We start from the raw sequence: 17,503 nt of genomic DNA on the forward strand, positions 1-17,503 counted from the left end.
TATTCTAGAATCCTCCTAATGTTGGAATTTTATTCATATTGGGACTCTGTAGACTAGGGTTTATCGTGAGATGCAAGTTGTTTCAATTTAGGGTTTCTTGGAGACCACATAATGACCAGTTAAGCACCACGTGGCCCTTTGATCCATCCACCCTATGTTCGTTCACATAGGATCCGTTCAATATGAGCAAATCTGCCTAGCACCATCAAGTCCCTATAAATAGATCCGTCACCTCTAATTTTCACCCTCTTCATTCCTTATATGATTGAGTTTGTTGTGGCTCAAGATGTATTGTTTTTATCTTCTTCTTAATAAAAGTTATGGTCTTCTTATTAAAAAAAAAAAAAATGATTGTGTTAAGGCTAGGATTTTGCATGGATATGACGTTGGTTCATTATTTATTTATTTTTATAGTTTTTTGTTTTGTTTTGTTGTTATTATTATTATTATTTTTTTATGAGAATATTTTTTTGTTTGTTTGTTTCATTGTTGTGTCGTTGAATGTTTTAAATCTTTAAATTGTACGCGGTAACTTTATAAAAAAGAAAAATGGTATGTGGACCGTGGTAGCCTAATTATATTGGCTATTAAACATTAGGAGACTAGTTTTAGGACAAGGCAATGAGGGTGTTCGGGATGTTATTTTTGAGAGCGACTCCAAAATTGTTTGTGATGTAGTAATTGGATGTAGTGAACCACTATCAACAATAAGCACTATAATTGAGGGGATTAGACTAAAATTGCAAGACTTCCGGAGGGCAAGGGTATCACATGTTCTTCGATAGGGAATCGCTCTGCTCATTTATTGGCACAATATGCTAGGCATGTTGTTGGTTATGTAACTTGGATAGAAGAAACTCCTTATATGGTTGAGTCTATTGTGACTCATGATATAATGTTGTTATCTTTGTTTTAATAAAAGTTACTGTCTTCTTATCCAAATATATATATATATATATACACACACACACATATAGCTCTTAAACTAATACTGACGGTGGTAGACTAAAAGCATTGTCTTTTAATTTCACCATTTGTGAGATTTTTCTTAGGGAAAAATTTGGCTACAAACTTAGTTACAGTCTAAGATTAAAACTTCTATTAAGATAATTAACATTATTACATATTTTGAAAATCTAATTGTTAGATTATATGTTTTTTATGTTTTTAATACATGGGTTAAATCTTGTGTCAATCGGATGTTATTTATTATATGATCCATAAACTTATTTTTTATGCATAATTTTATACTACAAAAACCTACAAATTAAACAATTGATTGATGACATAGTTGTTAATTTCTAATTTTCTAAAAAATTTATTCTTTTTTTATATTTTGTCTTTTATATTGTATTTAGAATTAAAGTAATGAATGTTTTGTTAGAATATACCTAAACTCATGAGACGTATACTTTCATTTTTGGTTCAATGTATTTTATCAATTTAATAAAATTGATAGTTAGTCTTCATAATTTTTCATTATAGTAAAATTAAATAACAATTCTATTTAAATCTCTAGATTTGGAGGGATGAACACCTATAGCAAACTACCCTGACAGAGTGACACTCATTATTGGCAGACCCAAATTAAATAATTTTCTTAATCATAGTACTCACATCATCTCAATGCAAAAAAGATTTCCAGAATCCCATTTTAATTCTCATTGCAAGATCAAAACCTTACGTAACTGTAGTTCTAGGAGCAAATTAAATGCATTTTACCCCTCTCAAATGAATAATAAGTCCAACCATTTTTTGCAAGTTGACTAATTTGTACTAGTTCTCGTTTGGATCTACCACTGATATTATTATTTTTTTTAATCTATCACTAACAATTTGTCATATCAACAAGTGTCAAATTTTGTGTCTATAGAGTGTATAGACTTTATCCTCATTTATTGTGCTCTTGAAACACTAAATAATTACTCCAAAACTTTTTTATAGTACAAAGTTTGATTATAAATTTAGTTGTAGCATAAAACTATAATTTCATTTAATATTTTTTTATTGGATGTGAATTTTAACAGATCTATCATTAAATTACATTTTCTTCTTATATCCTTTAAGTCAACAAAATTTCCAAAAGATCCAAGATTAATAACTTTATCATCAAGTTTTTGTAATTTAAAATTATTTATAAGAAATAAGCTTATGGATGGAATAGTAAATAATATCATATTAATACAAAATTTAACATGTGCATTAAAAATATAAAGAACATGTAATCCAACAGTTAGATTTTAAAAATATGTAGCCATGTTAATTTTTGTAGAGAGAATTATATAATCTTAGGGTCCGTTTGGATACAACTTATTTTGCTGAAAACTGAAAACTGAAAATGTTGTTGCAAAATAATTTTTAAATGTGTGAATAGTGCCGTGAGACCCATTTTTAATGAAAAATTGCTGAAAAGTGAAATTTATGAGTCCCGTGAACAATGCACTGGACCCATTGATGTGGCTAAAAATGAGTTGAAAAGTCACGGCTACTATTTATAAACAGTGCATGAATAGTAGCCGCACCTTCAGTTTTGCTAAGCTAAACGCATGCTAAAAAAAAAGAGTTAAAATGCGCAAAACGTGAAACATGAAAGTGGATCCAAACCCACAATTAGACTACAACCAAGTTTGTAGTTAAACTTTATTATTATCTATATATATATATATATATATAATCGAAACCTTTAAAACTCTCATAATTTTCCACTTCAGTATAACATTTAAATAAAATTATTTAAGTTTAGTCCAAACTTAACAAGGAGTGAAACTCTATCTCTCTAAGAAGTCTAACTTAAACTCAAACTTATTATTATCATATTTTTTACCACATCATTATAATTTTTTTAAAAAAATAATTTTATATTGAAGTCAGTCTCTCTTCTTTTCTTTCTTTTTTTTTTTTTTTCTTTTTTTCACTACTTCACTAACGTGATATTTTATGATATGGTGCAAACTATTCGGACTTATCAACTTACGTAGTCCTCTAAAATCAGAAGATATGATCTAATTGTATTAGATTTGTCAAATGATTATGAGTTTAGTGTTTACCCAATAACTCCGAAGGTGGTGTCCTGTTCTCACAAAGATACTTGAAAATAGAGTCTGAAAGGGAGTGGACTTCTTTACAAAATCCAATATAAAAGTGGGGGGAGAGAGAGTAGAGTATGGAGTATCATCAGCAAAACAAGCCGATTATGATGTTTAATTATAATCAACAAAACGACAAGTTGAGTCTCATGATTCCTGGTATCACAAACCAAGTCATGATTTCCATTTAATAATATAGTAGGTTGTTTTGTATCACTACAAGCCTTGAACGTACCAAGAAACAACACAAGTCCATATTCATCACCACCAAGTGTGGTTATTGATCATCCTGAACCTGATCTTGACAATGAAGAGCAAGAGGAAGAACCTAACCAACAATCTGAAGAGGTGGATGAAGAGCAAGAGGAAGAACCTAACCAACAATATGAAGAAGAGGTGGATGAACTGTATTTAGTGAGAATACTCAATAGCTAAACTCCAAATTTAATAAGGAGGGAAACTCTATCTCTCTAACAATTCCAACTTAAACTCAAAGTCAAATATTGATAATCATGAACATTATAAAAGCTGTGCAAACCCCAATATATATATATATATATATTTTAAAATCGAGTAGAGGTATAAACTCTTCTTCTGTTATTTTCTTTTTTCATCATTTAAAGTTTAGACCCGTTATAAGTTTTAAAATTTAAAACTTATTGTTTTATGGGTTCGTGTAATTTTTTCTTTTTCTTATATTTCTCTTTTGAATAGTCATATTTTTTGAATTGTTTCAATAACTTATTTTTTAATTATATATCTTTTTTTTGGAGTTTTAAAAGTTTTAACATTTGAATTTATGTTAGTTTTTACAATATTTGAACATATTTAGCAGATTTTAATATTTTTTAAGGTAATCAATTTTTCTTTTATATTTCTCTATTCTGTAATCGTATACATTTTGTTTTGTTTAAAAAAATTATAGGAAGTAAATCTTATGATTCTTTAATATTTTTTGGCCTTTCAAAAGTTTTAACATCTAAATTATTCTTTTAATAGTAACACATCTTTTTCTTATATTTCTCTGTTATATAGTCACACACACACACACACACACACACACACACACACACACACACACACACACACACATATATATATATTATCTATAATATGCAGGCTCTGGATCTTTTGATTCCTTTCAATAGTTATAGCCATGGATTATTCTTTTAAATGTAACTCATCTTTCTCTTATATTTCTCTATTGTTTAGTTATATATATATATATATATTTTTTGTTTTGTTTCAATAATTTATAAACAGTGAATCATCTGATTCTTTAATATTTTTTGGTCTTTCAGAAGTTTTAATCTCTGAATTCTTGAGTTATGTTTTTGTAAGCTATTGCACGTCCAAGCAATGATTTCTTCATCAAATTGTAACACAAATTGAAGTCATATAAAAACAAATCATGCAATGGTGTAATTTCTTAATCAACTTAAGATTTTATAAAATTATTTTAGTCTACTTCACAAATACGTAGGTGCACGGATTAGCGACTAGTTATTATTATTATTATTATTAATAACAAGAAATGTTATATTCGCAACAAATGCTAAGTGATAAGTTGTTACGAGTTGTTAATAGTGAGCAAAAAAGTAATTTCAATAATAATTTTTTTTGGAAAACAATAGTAAGTTTAATTTAAAACAAATAATATCTTACCATTATGATTTAGTACGAAAATATAGTAGAAGCGGCCCTTCACATAAATAATTAGTCCCAAACCAATTGTATGCCCAAATCCAAAAGCTGACTTGGCAATAGTTGATCGCTCCAGAACTTTACTAACTCTAAAGTCTAAACCAAAACGCAACAAAAGCCAGTGCCAACGAGGTATGTTTCTATTCTTACTCTACCCATTAAAACATCTGAGAAATGAGAATCACAGTCTCAATTGAATTGAATTCCTAAAGAAAAACAAGACGAAACGAAAAGAATAGCTTGGTTTTGTGTTTGTGATTGTTTAGTAATGGCTAGCGAATCCATAGTGGTGTTCGCGCAATTCCAAAGCGCGGTTGACGAGGGTTTCTGGCACCGCTTGTCTTCTCTCAAACTCAACAAGCTCGGCATCGACGACTCTCCCATTCCCATCACTGGTTTTTACCACTTCTTCTTCTTCTTTTCTCTTTATTCTTCTTTTCTTTTGCTTCTCCTAATTAGGATTCAGGTTTTGATTACTATTTTTTTTTTTTGGTAATAGTTTAATTAACTTCTGTATTTGTGAAGGTTTTAATGTCTCATAGGAACATAATTTGATCATATGAATTACTAACTAGTAGAAATAGTAATTCAATATTGTTTCTTATTTGAATTCGTACCTTTGGTCATATGTGTTGGTGTCCCATTATTATGATGTTATAATTGGTGCATTAGGTCACTTGGGTCGTTAAAACTTTGTTTTTTCGGGGGGAATTTATGTTATTAGACTCATTTGTGTGAATGTAGAATCCCCAAGTATTGAATGGTGCCTTATGAACAAGAATTCAGATTTTTTTAGTGTGACTAACCTTCCTGTTTGTTCAAAAAATATGAATCTTATGTCTCATAAACATTTGCTTAATGTATTGTCTCAAATCATTATTAATGAGAAACAAAGTGAGCTCTAGTTAGTTAGGCTGGTAAAGTCTTTCATTGTCAAACTAGGGACCTGGGTTCGAATCCCGCTTACATAAAATAAAAAATAAAAACCCCCGTTGATTTGTTGGTGTAATGGTAGAGAGCAAGCATCTTGGAGTGGATGCCTTAGGTTTCAAATCGTATAGTATCTATCAAAAAAAGTATATATATTAATGAGAAACTAACCCTTATTTGTTTTATGATATTTTGTTGTAATCTGGGGTACAAACTGACCTTGTTTTGCAGGTTTTTATGCTCCATGCTCACATCCTCAAGTATCAAATCATTTAACTCTAATAGCTGAGTCTTTGCCTTCTGAATCGAATGAGCAATCTTCAACAGCTGCCACAAGTGGTGGCAACAGAAACAGGTGCCCTGTCCCAGGCATTCTTTACAACATGAATACAATAGAAAGTTTCCATGCCCTTGATAAGAAGAGTTTGATAAAGGCAGAAGCAAAAAAGGTGCTCCTTGAAATAGGTTTAGTTCCTTAATTTTATGTGCAGTCAGTTTGTACTGTGTAGCTCAATTTCTAAGATAAGTGCCAATTAGCAATTATGGATATAATTGTTGTGTAACTTGATTGAAAGTATAAGAATTCATTTTGACCAAATGTGTATGAAGATCTTACATAAAAAGTTTCCATCTTGTTGATATTTAGATTTGGGATGACATTCATACTGGAAAAGCTGTGGAGGATAGTGCTGTACTTTCAAGGTTCCTTCTTATCTCATTTGCAGACTTGAAAAAATGGACGTTTCACTACTGGTTTGCTTTTCCTGCTCTGGTGCTTGATCCTCCAGCAACCTTGGTTGATTTAAGGCGAGCTTCACAGTATTTTAGCTTAGAAGAGGTGCCGAGACTGATAATTTTCAGAAACTATTTTAAAATGAGAAGCTAACTATTTTAATTAAATTACGTTGTTCATGTTTGATTGTTTTTGTAACATGCAGGCAAAATCTGTTTCAGCGGCTTGTAATGAGTGGCGAAACTCAAGCTTAACAGCCGGTAGATATGCCTCCTCATTAATTTGAACCTCTTTTATTTATTTTTTTAAGGAAGATTACCTCTTATTTATGTTCCTTTTAATGTATGCTCAATTTGTCCGATGCAGATGTGCCCTTCTTTTTGGTCTGTATTGATCCAAATTCACTAGCTACAGTTAAGCATATAAAGGATTGGGAAACCTGCCAAAGTGATGTTAACAAGGTTTGTCTATATGACTCCTCAAGTTATTTGGAATGCTTAATGTGATTTTGCTACTAGAAATAGCTTTATGTGGGATTTTTAATTGGTGTGTTTTTCTTAAAGCTACTATATTTGCTATTGGCAGTTGCTGTTCGGTTTTTATGACCCATGTCATCTTCCAAATAATCCTGGTTGGCCTCTTCGAAACTTTCTTGCACTTATTTCTGTGAGATGGAATCTCAAGTCAGTTCGCTTCTTGTGCTATAGAGAGAATCGTGGTTTCGCAGATATGGGGTTGTCCCTTGTTGGTGAAGCCTTGATTACAGTTCCGCAAGGTAGAGCGGCAAAAACTGGGTAACAGCTCTTTTCTGATTGATAGTTACTCTCCCTCCTTCTGCAGTTTGAATTTGTTCTGTTTACCTGACCTTTATAACTTATTGTTAGTAATGGTTTAGGATGGAGGGATCATCAATGTTTACCAAACGCAGTGGGGTGGGAACAAAACAAAGGGAGGCAAGTCTCCAGGTGTATTAACCTTGCTAAATCCATGGATCCAACTAGGTATGGCTTCAGTAGTATCACTCTATTTTCGATAATGGTATTGTTCCAATTGTTACTAAGAATTTTGAGACATTCTATTTTCAGGTTGGCCATATCTGCAGCAGATTTGAACTTAAAACTAATGAGATGGCGTGCTTTGCCATCTCTGAATTTAAATGCCTTGTCATCTATGAAGTGTCTTCTACTAGGAGCAGGTACACTTGGATGTCAGGTTGCTCGCATGCTTATGGTAAGAACTAAAATAATTTATGATTACCGTATCTGATTCTATCTATCAGGTGATAAAAAATTATTCTTATTACAGGCTTGGGGTGTCCGGAAAATTACACTGGTTGACAATGGCCGGGTTGCTATGTCGAATCCATTGAGGCAGTCCCTATATACATTGGATGACTGCCTCAATGGTGGGGAATATAAAGCTACAGCAGCAGTCAAAAGTCTCGGTCGGATATTTCCAGCTGTGGTAACTGATTTTACCCTTTGATGGTTTCCTATAAAAGATGTTTATTTTTCAAGCCATGCATATGTTCCATATTTCATTTTACAGGATGCAGAAGGTGTTGTGATGGCTATACCAATGCCTGGGCATCCTGTGCCTAGCCAAGAAGAGGATAATGTGCTTGAAGATTGTAGGCGCCTGCATGATTTGGTTGATTCTCATGATGCTGTTTTCTTGTTGACTGACACAAGGGAAAGCCGGTGGCTACCAACACTTCTTTGTGCCAATACTAACAAGGTCTGCTCTTGGTGTAATCGTTGTTATATTTGGCATTGCATTCTCCAATAAGCTTGGTTCACATCTTGTTCAGGTTGATTTATTTGATCAACTGCAATAATAAGGTGTATTTATTTAGATATCAAATTCACTTGTTTGCAGATTACCATAACTGCAGCTCTAGGATTTGATAGCTTTTTGGTAATGCGCCATGGAGCTGGTCCTTTTAGCTCTAATGATGAAAGGCAGAGATTGGGCTGTTACTTCTGCAGTGATGTGGTTGCGCCAATTGATGTAATATTCTAGAAAACCTGAGATCTGATTTGTTTTTTATGTTTTATTTATAACAAGATCACCCATTAGTCCTGTGCTCTTTTTGCAGTCAACTGCCAACCGCACTTTAGACCAGCAATGCACAGTTACACGACCAGGACTTGCTCCTATTGCTTCGGCCCTCGCTGTTGAACTTCTGGTGGGCATCCTGCATCACCCTCAGGGGTAAAGCCATGTGAACAGATCTTGATTATTTGTTAATTTTATGAGTTTTGAAATGATTTTTAGTTGACCTGGCATTTGGGTGTTCAACTGCACACATACAGGATATTTGCTGATGGTGAGCTTGCAAACTCCAGTAATAGTGGAAGCAGTGAGCAGCCTCTTGGTGTTTTACCCCACCAAATTCGAGGTTCCCTCTCTCAATTTTCTCAGATGACACTTGTGGGTCACTCCTCAGACAGTTGCACAGCTTGTTCCAGCACAGTAAGTCTTGCTTGCTCATTTGATTACTTCTTCCTAGCACCACTTTTACATCTACTTCCTCCACTTTCATCCGTAACTTTAATCATCCTGTACATGGGAGGTTTCTCGTATGTTCTTCACCTTGGAGGAAAGAAGAAAAGTTCTTTCTTTTATAACTTAGTAGACATGTGAGATGAAAGAAATAAGAGAGAGGAATAGAGGGTAGGAAGTGGAAACTGATCCTTTCATAGTCCATATCAGTTTAATCAGTATCCAGGTACATCATTGTATTTATAGAGGCTTACTATCAATGGTTTTTAAGTTGGGTGAGATTAGCTCACGTGCTGAAGAGATTAACCCAAGTGCTGAATAAAGTAAACTACCTAGCAGATGCTTAACTGAGTCTAACTTGTTAACAGACTAACCATCAATAACAAACAAGTTGTTACAACCAGAAGTAGTTGCACAGACAGTTTCAAATGAAAAGCGGTTACATGAGCTGTTAAGCAGTTTGACTGGTATCCGTATTCCCCCTGCAAACGAAAGGGCACAGAAGGGACCATGAGTTCGTCTTCAACAATTTGAAACGCTCAGAACCGAGCTTATTAGTAAAGAGATTCGCAACTGGATTAGAGGTGGCGATGAATTTGAAAACTAGATCATTGCAAACCATACACTCTTGAGTGAAATGGAAGTCGACCTCAATATGTTTTGTTCAAGCATTAAATGTGGTGACGCAGGGCAATCGCCAAAACGTTCTCACACTAGATGCAAGGTGTAGTATGGAGAAAAATGCCTAAATTCTTGAAGAACCATGCAAAGCCAAGATAACTCCACAGCCGTATTAGCAAGGGAATGGTATTCAGCCTTGGTGGAGTGCCGATTGAATGGATCACCAACCCAGTTGGCATAAGCAAAGGATGGAAAGGTGGAGAAAGCCAAGTTTGAAGTGAATACCATGACAAAGAGTACCCTTGAGATACCGAAGGATTCTCATAGCAGTGATAAGAGGAAGACCAGTTGGAGCTTGCATAAATTGGAAAAATTGATTCACAGCAAAGTAGAGATCAGAAAGTGTAAACACTAGATACTACAATGTTCCCACAATGCTCTGATGGGGAGAAGGATCAGAAAGTAGAGTATCATCAAGAGTCTTGCAAGATATCAAACATATTATGACAATTCAAGGGGTTTGAATCGTACTTTTCTTGATGAATGAAAATACCCAAAGGAGAGGACTCAATTTGTAGACCCAGAAAATAGGTTAAGAGGTTTAAATCCTTAAGTTCGAAAATGGATCCCAACTGATGATTTAAACTTGTAATGAAGTATCATTGCCTGTAAGAATGATGTTCTCCACGTGGAGAAGAAAGAGAGTAATGATGTGATCATTTCGATGGATTAATAAAGATGAGTTAGCAGTAGAGGCATGTAAACCTCTTAAACCAAGCTCAAGGTGCTTGTTTGAGATCATATATGGACTTATGAGGTTTACACACATGATGGGGATTCTCAAGATCAATGAATCTATGACGCTGGACCTTGTAGATCTCTTCCTTTAGATAATCATGCATAAAGGCATTCTTAAAATCCAATCGACAAATAGACCATTGAAATTGGACAACAATGGATAAGATAATGCAAATGGTAGCAGGTTTGATAACTTTTTTTCTTTTTTCAGTTTTAGCTAGGTAAATAGGGGGAGGGGGGCTGGTGGGGTTTGAACCCCAGTGCCCAGGTACCACAAGAGGTACTGGAACCACTGGGGTATCCGTCGAAATCCAGTAGCAGGTTTTATAATTGGGTTGAATGTTTCAACAAAGTCCAAGCCAGGTTGTTGATGATAGTCTTTGGCTACTAATTGAGCCGTAAAATTAGCAATGCTGCCATCCAGATGCTGTTTTAATTTGTACATCCACTTGCATCCAACAATTTTTCTTGGATGGCAGAGGGACTAAGGACCAAGTACCTTGTTTTTGTAAGGCTATAAATTCAACCTCCATTATCTGATGACACTGAAATCTTAGAAGCAATAGCATAATAAGGAGGCTCAGTTGTCAAATTGTCAATAGTGGATGAGTGAAAGCATTTCTTTTAAAAATGCCCTACAAAAAAACATGTTTGCATAAGGTGTGTAGGTAATGGAGGTGGCGCAGGATAAGGAGAAGATGGTACCAAATGTGGTGAGGAAGTTGATATCGAATTCAATGAAGAAGAAGGAATAAAGTTGGTGGAGGGAACAAGGAAGTGTACTGAGAGCAAGGCATAGCAATCAAAGAGGACGGAGGAAGTGACTGAGAGGATGATGGAATTGGACCAAGTATAGAAGGAATAGTACAGGGAAGAAAGAATAAGGGAGTTGAAACCTAGTGTTGGATTATGACGAGGAGGAAGGTGGAGGAGAAGTAGAATCTAGATAGAGTAAAAGGAAAAGAGGATTCATCATATATAATGTGCTGAGAAACAAAAATTCTGTTAATAGGGAGGTCTGAAAATAGATGTCCTTTGGAATTAATGACATATCCAAGTAAAATACATTCCATGATTTAATTTTCAAGCTTGTGTGTATTGTGAGGAGTGAGGATGAAGAAGAGGATAAAAAGAACACCCAAATCTTAAAAGAGGTGTAACCCGGTGGGGTCCCCAAAAAAAAAAAAAAAATCCCATGGGGAAATCAAGAAGATGTCAGTGATGACAGCATAAGATCAATATGAAAAAGGGATATTAGCTTGGGTCATCAAGTTAAGAGAGGTTTCAATTATATGTCCATGTTTATGCTCAACAATTCCATTTTGTTTGGGAGTATGTGGACATGTAATTTGATGGGTAATCCAAGAGAAGAACATAGGCTTTGAAACTCATTACTAATATATTCACTACCACAGTCTGAAGGTAAAAATGAATTTTGGTTGATGATAAGTTTCTGTAATGGCTTTAGATTTAAGTTTGATAGAGAATAACCAAGTACAGCAGGTAAAATCATAAACAAAGATTACGTAATATCTTAACCATTAACAAAGGTGATAGGTGCAGGATTCTAAACATCACTGTGAATTAAAAGAAGAGGAAATGTGAATTTAAAACTAGAAGCATCAAATGGTAATTGAGTCATTTTACAACAATGTTTCTAGATGAAAAATTTTGAGTTACAGAATGCCAAGGAAATATTTCAAGAGCATGCTTGAGAATTCGATCATGTGGGTGGCCAAGACAATCATGCCAAACTTGATTATTGACTTTAGCACCAATGGAGGCAGGAGGCAAGAAGGAAATAAAAAGCGAAGAGGATTTTTCACTCTTGCATTTGTTGATGAGCCTCCTCGTAGATTTGTCCTGAATAAAGAAAATATCAACATCAAATTAGAAAGAACAGTTGTTATCTCTGCATAACTTATGAATGGATAAAATATTAGATACGATTATAGGGATCCTAAGAATGTTACAAAGTTAAAAGTGTGTGAGGGGGTTCTAAGTTGAGCATCACTGAGATGTGTAATGCTAAGTCCTTGACCATTACCAACTGAGACTACCTCCAAGCCTTTGTACTCATTATGGAGAGAATGTGGTAAGTAGCACCAGTGTCACTGAGCCAAGATTGCTGCTCTGTAGTAAAGGATGCTTGCGCAGCAAGTTTTTCTGGTGGCTTTCAGCCTTGAGAAGAGTAATCCATCCTATTATAACAATCTAGAGTAATGTGGCCACAGATCTACATATTGTTGATATAAATTACTGCCAGAGAAGTTTTGATAGGAAGGTCGGGGATTGCTGCAATGAAAATCACTGTTAGGATTGTTATTAAAACCATGACCTCGACCTCTGTGGCTTGTTGATCTTCCACGCCCTCTATTGTTTGGTGAGTAAGAATATTGTGTTCCATTTGCACTGAAATTCTTGTTGCCATTTGAGGTTGCTGTCATGGCAATGAGATGAGGATGTTTCAGAGATTGTTCCTTTGAGAGTAATAAAGCATGAAGGTCTTTGAAAGCAAGGGGCTCATTTCTGGTTCAAATAGTGGAACGGGAATAATATTGACGAGGCAGCCCCTTCAACATGATATATTCTAATTCCTCATCATCTATGTGCACGGATGCTGCTGTCAATTTATCTCAGGCTTCCTAGATCCGTTGAAAGTAGGCAGTAATTGAATCATTCTCCTTCATATTGTATAGCTTGCCTTTTAGATTGAGTATATGAGATCTAGAAGACACGTCAAACACCTTTTGAAGAGTTTCTCATGCACCCCAAGCAGTCTTTTTTCCAATGACTCATGTCAGAGCTGAGTAAGAAAGTGTAGACGCTCGATCCTTAGCAATCCATTGCAGATATGCTGGATTCTCTTATCCAACATTGTCTTGTAAGTATTGCTAAGGACATTCAAAAGAACCATCCACAAAACCGAGCAAGGCGAATGCTTCAAGAATAGAGATCATCTGGTGTCTCCATAAGATATAATTGGAGTGATCCAGTTGTACCGCTCTCAGATTAGAAATATCTGAAAGAAGTAAAATAGGGCTTTGATTCAAAACGTTGCATTCTAGTATTTACTTGGCAAAGTGTGGCTCTGATATCATGAAAACCTGTAGTTTAGCTATTGAACCGTGTCAAAGTAAATGGTTTGAGAGAGAGAGAGAGAGAGAGAGAGAGAGAGAGAGAGGGAAGGAAGTAAGGGACTGAACCTTTCGTATTTCCCATCAGCTGTACAGTATTTAGAGAGGCTTACAATCAATGGCTTTGCAGTTGGGTGAGATTAACGGACACGCTGATGAGATTAACCCATGTGCTGAATAAACTAAACTTCTTCACAGATGCTTAATTGAGGATGGTTAATTTGTGCATTTTGCCTTATAACTTGCTTTTGCTCTTCATGTTTTTATTTATTTATTTAATGGTTTCTTTTCAATCCTTTGTTTTTATTAATATACATCACAACGAATTGTTCAGGTGGTATCAGAATATCGGGAAAGAGGATTGGAATTTATCCTCCAAGCAATCAATCATCCTACCTATCTAGAGGATCTCACTGGACTAACTGAGTTGATGAAATCAGCCAGCTCCTTTAAACTTGACTGGGATGATGATGATGATGATTGTGTTGAAATTTGAGGCATTCCTTAAGCTGAATTGCATTATTTTTCAATTAGTATCAGACTAGGTGCTTCACACGTGGAGCCTAACTTAAATCTCTGATTGATTTGTTCACTTTATTTAGGTTCACAACCAATAGGTCATATATGTTTGTTTAACAGCTTTCCGACCATAATCCAGTAGATATTCATAGGCGTGCTATCACCTGTTCTTATCCTCTTCATCTACTAGTATAATAGACACTTCGACGATGTATTTAATATGTGTCAATAATATTATTCAAATATTATTGTTGTCATCTACCTATGTCTCTTTTTGTACTCTTTCAATTATTATTATTATTATTATTATTATTTTGGTTTTGTTTCAATTGCAAAATTTTGTTCATTTAAAAGAGAATTACAAAATTAGGTTGAAATATCACTGACATGCGAAAAGGTTGAACGTTTATATCGCAAAACGCCCAAACCTTATAAATATATATAATATACATTGTATATGGTACAAAAAAAAAGAGGAAAAAAGGGCAGATCTCACATAGAAGAAAACAGCAGTGACACGAAATATTGAGAAAAATTCACTTAACACCGACCCACCAAAGAGGCAAACCCCAAAAACATTTTTATTTTTACAGAATTTCAATATATATTTAAAATTTATACAACCCAAGAATTTTGTTTTGGAATCAAAGAAAAAAAAAAGAGGAAAGATGAAAGAGTTTATGAAATAAATTTACATGGGTAAGCATCAAGCACCTTTCTTTCCGGTCTTCTTCTTTTCCTTCTTTTTTCTCTTTCTCTATCAATTTGCTTATGGCTGATTTTTTTTTTTTTAATCTCTAACCTTATCTCAATCCCTTGGATCCTGTGTTTGTGTTTATCAACAGAGATAACTCTTAACTATTCAAATTATAAATTGTCTCTCTTGTATTTATTTTATGATTTACTCATAGCTGCTCTTTGTCAATTAGTGGATTAGTTGATAAAGCAGACGCCTCCTCTCCAGCGTTCTTCTTCTCCCTCAAATGCATGTCCTGTGTTCATGTCCATCAACAAAGTAGTTGGTTGATCAAAAAAAAGCTAACAAAGAGATAAGATCAAATAAAATAGGGGCAAAAGACCAAAAGACATATGCTCTCTAACTGTTCAAATTAAAATTTTTTAAGGATAGAAGTGTAAACCTATCTACACACAATAAACAAACCAACCCAGCTCTCCTTTGTCCGTTGCGTGGCTGTAAATTTGTTAACACGAAATAACCAAGCAAGGTGCTCGACAAAAGCAATGTTCACAATTTCAATCATGCTTTTTATATAAGTAATAGATAATTAAAAAAATAGCCTCATTCCTTGTACAGTACTAAAACCCTAGAGCCTCCACTATATTTTTTTTCAGTTTCAAACTTTGAGCTTTTGTTATAAACCAAAATTTTAAATACTTTGAATAGAAGAAAAAAAAATCTTTAATTCCACTTATTTTTTAAAAGCAATGAAGGCAATGAGACTTATATTGTATACAACTTTGTAGGTATATCATTTTACTCTTAACACTTTTAGATTGATTTTTCTTTTTAATTTATTTTAATTAATCAAAATAGGTGTCTAATTAGATAAACCTCTTACTTTGATTAAATTAGACTCAGTATGAAAGAATAAATTATAGTTTGCGCTTATATTAGATTTTTTATGACAATTGTAGTTGTTCACAATTGTATATTTATTTTATTATTAATATAGATTAATATATTTAGGTTTTACTTTAGAGATTAAATTCTATAAGGACGTGATATAAAACTCATATTTTACCCTTCCAATCCTAACATGCCACATCATTTTATTGTATATTTAAGAATAAGCACAACTATACCCCAATCAATTCTAATATCCATATATAAATTTAACCAAATTAGAAATTTATTAAGATATTATTAAGTGTGGTAGGATGTATTGAATTTTAAGTAAAATGCTGATATGACAATCACTTATTGAATGGTGTAAAACATGGGTTTTACACTCCATTCTTTCCAAATTTGGGCTCTTTACTTTATATTACCTTTTAATTCGGTCGCCCGAACTAAAATCTTTACCCTGCCACTAGTGATAGGTATAAAGACCATTAAATACGAATGGACACCTTTTATTTGAGTATGAACTATAGTGCAAGGGGTTTTTACCCCTCCCAACCCCTTTAGTTACTCTGTGAATCAGAGATTTTTAAAAGATCAGTGAGGAGTGATCATAGCATGGATTGGGTTCTTAAATATTTTGATGCTTGTCTTGGTAAAATAAAGTCGAGTTTGGGGTTGCTATGAACTTATCTGTTATGAAGATCTGTGTCCTCAATTTTGCGTTAAAGAGTCCTGGAATTTGCATGAGAGGAAACAAAAATTATCTTAGCATCTGTTTTTTAAATTTAGATATATTTAGTCAGAGTAGAAGGAAGTCAAACAACAAAGCACCAGTGGTCTAGTGGTAGAATAGTACCCTGCCACGGTACAGACCCGGGTTCGATTCCCGGCTGGTGCATATTATTATTATTTTTTTTCTCAGAAATGAGAAAGCTTTATTATTATTATTTTTTTCTGTTACAGAAATGAGAAAACTGTAAACCACATAGCTGGTCAATTAGCAGTAATATACTTTTTTGGTCGCTAATCAGGACTGCGCTAGAAGTGATTGGATCTCAATTCTCATGGAATTAATCATAGGTAGAAAATACATAGTAAATGGGACCATCATTATTATGGGTCCAGTAGACCCCAGAAGCTTGACTTCAACTTTAAGCAAGACTAGCACATTTTTGTCTTCAAATTTAGTCATGAAGATCTGAAAGACTTGTGACTAAAGGTAATCCCTCGTTTAATCTGCAAATGGCTTTTTTAAAAAAAAAAAAAAAAAAAAAAAAAAAAAAAAGCCATTCAAATTCAAAAATCATCATGAATTCTGTTTTGCTATATGTTTATTGGGCAATGCAAACACAGCCCTTTGGTAAGTTTTAGTGGAACTTCTTAATTCCATTTCCCCATATACTCCCACATAGAAAATTAAACTTCAGTTTGGCAGCTTTGAACAAGCCAGCAGCACTATTTGATTTGAATTTTGATCCCTGCCTAAATTTGTGTCTTGGACTACCTAGTTGGTGTATTTTACAAGTAATTGTAAAGTTTCTGGCAAGCCAAAAGTGCTTCGATAATTCTGTCTCAATGGTTTTCAACCTAAAGAGGGGTATCATAGCAACAATATGATAGTTTGACCACAAGGCAGGTGATTGTGTCAAAATTTTCAGAAACAACATCAAAAAATTTGCTAAAACATATCACAGAATTACTTTACTGTGCGGTTGACCTTGACTTTAAATTGTTTTCCAACATTTGGCTGAAGTTGGCAGCCAAATGTTGGCAAGCCAGAGCTTGGCTACCAAAACACCAATTCAAACGTTTTCTTTGCTCAATGACTTGAAAATTGGAAATGGAGTAGTCAACGATGAACTTGAATAACACTTCATTCCGTGAA

General features: G+C 34.0%; 1 protein-coding gene and 1 non-coding gene across 3 annotated transcripts; both read left to right on the plus strand.

The window, feature by feature from the left end:
• Nucleotides 1–4,849: 4,849 nt before the first annotated feature.
• Nucleotides 4,850–14,290, plus strand: LOC112019718 (ubiquitin-like modifier-activating enzyme atg7). Of its 2 annotated transcripts, none has more exons than XM_024052230.2 (14): nt 4,850–5,185; nt 5,952–6,169; nt 6,367–6,558; nt 6,659–6,713; nt 6,820–6,914; nt 7,039–7,247; nt 7,338–7,454; nt 7,539–7,683; nt 7,759–7,917; nt 8,002–8,190; nt 8,332–8,463; nt 8,552–8,667; nt 8,769–8,928; nt 13,849–14,290. In XM_024052230.2, the coding sequence occupies exons 1-14, from the start codon at nt 5,059–5,061 to the stop codon at nt 14,008–14,010; spliced, it is 2,076 nt and encodes a 691-aa protein (XP_023907998.1). In that variant the 5' UTR covers nt 4,850–5,058; the 3' UTR covers nt 14,011–14,290. The 2 variants fall into 2 exon arrangements, with proteins under 2 accessions (XP_023907998.1, XP_023907999.1); XM_024052231.2 differs by having other exon boundaries at nt 7,039–7,228; nt 7,349–7,454.
• Nucleotides 14,291–16,445: 2,155 nt separating this feature from the next.
• TRNAG-GCC (transfer RNA glycine (anticodon GCC)) lies at nt 16,446–16,516 on the plus strand. Its single transcript has one exon. It is a non-coding gene; the product is annotated as a tRNA-Gly (tRNA).
• The last annotated feature ends 987 nt before the right edge of the window (nt 16,517–17,503 follow it).

This window comes from Quercus suber, unplaced genomic scaffold, assembly GCF_002906115.3.
Source record: "Quercus suber isolate HL8 unplaced genomic scaffold, Cork oak 2.0 scaffold_45, whole genome shotgun sequence".
Taxonomy (NCBI): domain Eukaryota; kingdom Viridiplantae; phylum Streptophyta; class Magnoliopsida; order Fagales; family Fagaceae; genus Quercus; species Quercus suber.

Bases quoted from the DNA above. Each gene is read 5' to 3' on its own strand.
- LOC112019718 (XM_024052230.2), top strand. From the start codon at position 5,059: ATGGCTAGCGAATCCATAGTGGTGTTCGCGCAATTCCAAAGCGCGGTT. The intron at 6,170-6,366 runs GTGCTCCTTGAA...GTTGATATTTAG, and splicing joins TAAAGGCAGAAGCAAAAAAG to ATTTGGGATGACATTCATAC. The intron at 8,668-8,768 runs GTAAAGCCATGT...GCACACATACAG, and splicing joins ATCCTGCATCACCCTCAGGG to GATATTTGCTGATGGTGAGC.